At 41.2% G+C, this 3,995-nt stretch overlaps 1 protein-coding gene across 2 annotated transcripts in view; it reads left to right on the top strand.

Moving 5' to 3' along the window:
- The window catches only part of LOC110491907 (LHFPL tetraspan subfamily member 3 protein-like), a 20,803-nt gene extending 17,027 nt beyond the window's left edge, over window positions 1-3,776 (top strand). Inside the window, exons 2-4 of one of the 2 annotated variants that reach the window (XM_021565741.2) lie at window positions 1,466-1,705; window positions 2,537-2,553; window positions 2,790-3,776. In XM_021565741.2, the coding sequence (XP_021421416.1) occupies window positions 1,466-1,705; window positions 2,537-2,553; window positions 2,790-2,849 (317 nt within the window). In that variant the 3' untranslated portion in view covers window positions 2,850-3,776. Of the gene's footprint in view, window positions 1-1,465; window positions 1,706-2,536; window positions 2,566-2,789 lie in introns of both variants that reach the window. The other variant, XM_021565740.2, reaches the window with a different exon arrangement.
- The last annotated feature ends 219 nt before the right edge of the window (window positions 3,777-3,995 follow it).

Genomic DNA, 3,995 nt, shown 5'->3' with positions numbered 1-3,995 from the left:
CTCTCTGTAGCTCTGTCTCCTCCTCACTCCTCTCCCTGGCTGCTACCTTTGAAGTTCTCTGTACAAGTTCAGAAATATCTTATGAGAGGGGAGGAACCGAAGGGAAAAGAAGAGAAGTGACAACTTCAAAGCCCTTGGATTTTGTTTCTCAGAACAAGATTATTTGTGGTGCAATTGATTTTCAACCTGGAGGCCATATAAATAAAAAGGCGGTTAGTAGGCCTGAAGGCCAGCAGGCCAGCAAGGCTGGGGAGGGATGTAGTGTACACTGCTGAGTGTTACTCACCAAACCTCAGGGGAAGCTTTACAAGGCCGACTGAGGAGGAGAAAGACCCTTCCAATTGAAAATGTGAATGTCTATCATAGTCCAAATTTAGTACAAGCATTTCTACATTTAGCTGCACCATGAAACGATTTTATTATTAGAGAGTTTCTGGCCTGTGTCTTTTCATCTGTGTGTCTATGTTTGCAGTTGCAAAATGCCATCATTATCAACCGGACTGTCTGAGCTCAATACCGTTGATGGATGAGCTGCTTGGGAAGCTGCCGTGTGTTTGGCGCTGCGCAGCAGTATTGGGAATATCATCTGGGAGGCAATCTTACAAGCTCATTAGAATGGGATCAGCAGAGAGGTTGCGGTGAGCTCAGCAGCAGCGAGGCAGACGAGGGGGAATCAGAGACTCCGGGACAGAAGAATGAGTGAGAGTTGGGGACTCAGAGAGACCCAGAGGCCCAGAGCTGAAAAATAAGCAGCAGCAGGAACATCAGCAGAAAATACCCTGTTCCACCCCATCAACCCCCTGAGAGCCAGGCACAGGGATCTTACTTACTCTCTCACTCAAAGAAAAGTGACTCATGACTTCTATGTGATTGTCCATGCCAATGCTAATGTCTCCTTCATGTCTCCTCTAAAACATTATAGCAATTACAGCAATTATGGTTTGCATTTTTTATCCAACCCCCATTGCCTATACTGTATTTGGACCATAGAGATCTCAACGTTGTATCTGTGCCAATTATGGCATCTGTGAAGTTATGGAGAGTGCCTTTGTGGCTATCTCCATTTTAAAGTAGTTAAGTGTAAAGCTATCTGCAATGCTGGAGTCTGGAATCAAATCTTGTGTCATTCATTTATTGTGGCCACAAGATGGCGGTCATATAGTTTAAAGCCATTTACAAAGTAGGCAAACCAATTTGAAGAAGACAATGCTCTGATCATTGGCTGATCACTCCCAACCCATAGGAATCCCCACTCAGATGACTACTTTAAAATGACGGAAACCCTCAATGATAATGTCCATGCAAAAAAAAATGCTTATTTACATGTAATGATCTTTATACAGCTCTATGATTTTTACTGGTCTTTTGATGACAATGTAATAAAAGTTTAGCTTTTGAATCATGCATCCATGTTTCCCATAGACTCTATCTCCTGAACATACTCTCTCTCTTCTCTCTCCCCCAGCTGTATGCCTGGTGTTGGGCTGTATAATCTTTCCAGATGGCTGGGATGCAGAGGTGGTGCGGGACCTGTGTGGGGAAGAGACGGGGAAGTATACCCTGGGTAACTGCTCTGTCCGCTGGTCTTACATTCTTGCTATTATCGGCATCCTGGACGCCCTGATCCTCTCCTTCCTGGCCTTCGTCCTGGGAAACAGACAGAACAACATGTTCCTGGAGGAACGCAAGGCTGACAACAATAAAGGTGAGGGATGGATTAGACCAAGACAAGACTGCATCTGAAAGGGCACCATTTTCTCTACATAATGCACTTCTTTTAACCAGGACCCATTGGGTTCTGGCTAAAAGCAGTTCCTTCGGGAATAGGGTGCCATTTCAGACGCAAACAAGCATTGACCAAAACACATCATATCTATAATTAATCCACATTGGTTTCCAAAATCAGATAGATTTTCCTGTATACTTATGAGATAGATTGCATAACCTGCTCTGATAGTTGACATGATTTCTAAATGATAAAATATTACATCTGGTATTGTTATTAAGTCGATCAGTCTAGCTTATTGCACTCACCGTGAAACTGCATGGATGAGGGTAGGAATGTCCACCAGAGTCTGTTCTCACTGTTTGCACAAGATTGCATCAGACTGGTCAGATCATATTGAGTTATCAGAGCGGAGAGATGTTCTTTCAGGGGACCTTTGAAGAGATTGATGTCAGAATCTTATATGAAGTGTTCTAAAACTCACTGTCACCATTATGACAGAAAAGTAATAGACCCCTCATGAAGTTAACTGTCAGATCAGAGGATTACACTGTTTGGTAGGGAAATGCCAAAGTATCGTGAATTCTTTATACTATACTCCTATGGTGGTTTCCATGGTTACTCACCAGCTTTCAGTGGGATATGCCAGTATCTATATATCATCTGCAGTGTCTCGCTCACCACTCATCTGATTAACCCTGCACTAACTCACCGATAGAGATTATACTGTGTGTAATATTGTATGTGCTGTAACAGAATGTGTATATTTGACCCCCTTATTTACAACAATATTTTACTTTCTTCTCGCAGATTTTGCTGTGTCCGGGGTAAGTGACTTCGTAAGTGAACAGTACACAGTGTCATGGCTTTGTGCATGGTGCAGTTATTGTCTAAATTGATCAGTGTGTTTGTCCCATTAGTCCCATCTTGTATAATATGTGTTTGGCTGAATGAGTTCAAAGCACTGTCTGGTTCTGTATTGTAATACATTGCTATATAATTGGTATTATTTCAATTTCCTTACATGATGCACTGCTGTGATACTTTTTGTTATTGCCCTTAGATTGAGGTCCGGGACAGAAGAAGCGACCCAAGGTATGTTGGAGTCCAGCGGTTGTACTGATGGGATCTTTACCGTGGATGACCACCTCTCCTCTACTCCCTGCCATCCAGTCATCCGGCTATATGTGCAGACCACATGTATAGATGTAGGATCTTAATTTGAGCCAGTTTGCTACAGTAGGGAAATGTGAATTATTTTGTGGATAATAAAAAATTGACATTTTTGTAGGGGCTTGATCCATTTTTTTGTAAGGGAAAATCAAGTCTGAAATTTCAACGTGGAAGTAACAAACTTCAGAAGTCTTTTTAAACCTCAGATACACTACAAGTTTAATGTTTACTGCATTGCAAGAAAGTTCTCCTGCAACAAGGTGATCAAATGAAGAGCCTACATCTGTACAGCATTCAGTGTTATAAAACTGGGAGAAACTATATTTTACGAAGGCGCTATGATGTTGTAAAGTGCATTAACAATACTTTAAAAAAATGACAGTATTTGTAAATATTATGTGTCCAAAAGGAACTATATATTGCAGCTTTACAGAAATCGACATCTCTGGGAATCTATGTACTGTACATACAAAGTAATGTATACAGTATATTGGTACTGGTACATTGGGCAAAAAAACAAGATCATCCAACAATGAAAATGTTGTTCAGTGTATTTCTACCCTTTGCATAACGATTTGAGTAAAGGGTAGAATAAAGTAGAACAAAACAAATATTTTGTAAACGTTTAATATACCCGATAAAACTAAGCTTTTGGTGTTTCTTTTTGAAGGCATTTACTGTAAACAGTGAAAATTTGAGAATAATTTTTGAAATTATTAAACTGAAACAGGGTAGATTAAAGAAATGATCCAGTAGATAGATGACGGGACAACGTCATATTTGGCACTAATCTCTCAGAAGGAAGCCCTGTATGCTGCATTCTCTAGGCACTGAGACACTCGGGCCACAGGTCTCCACCATACCGTCCAAACTGGCCTTCTACTGTTATGGTGCGTGAATGAGGACCCAAAAGCGAATTAACAAACAGAGTACTTTAATGACGAACATACGTGGGCTCAGATGGACAGGTAGATTCCGACAGGACAGGACAAGGTTGCAGCACACACGATGATAGTCTGGTTCAGGCATGAGACACATAAACAAACAAACAAGAATCCGACAAGGACAGGAGCAGAAACAGAGACAGATATAGGGA

Source organism: Oncorhynchus mykiss, chromosome 16, assembly GCF_013265735.2.
Source record: "Oncorhynchus mykiss isolate Arlee chromosome 16, USDA_OmykA_1.1, whole genome shotgun sequence".
Classification (NCBI taxonomy): Eukaryota; Metazoa; Chordata; class Actinopteri; order Salmoniformes; family Salmonidae; genus Oncorhynchus; species Oncorhynchus mykiss.
The sequence above is the reverse complement of the archived record's forward strand: the minus strand, read 5'-3'. Positions and strand labels throughout refer to the sequence as shown.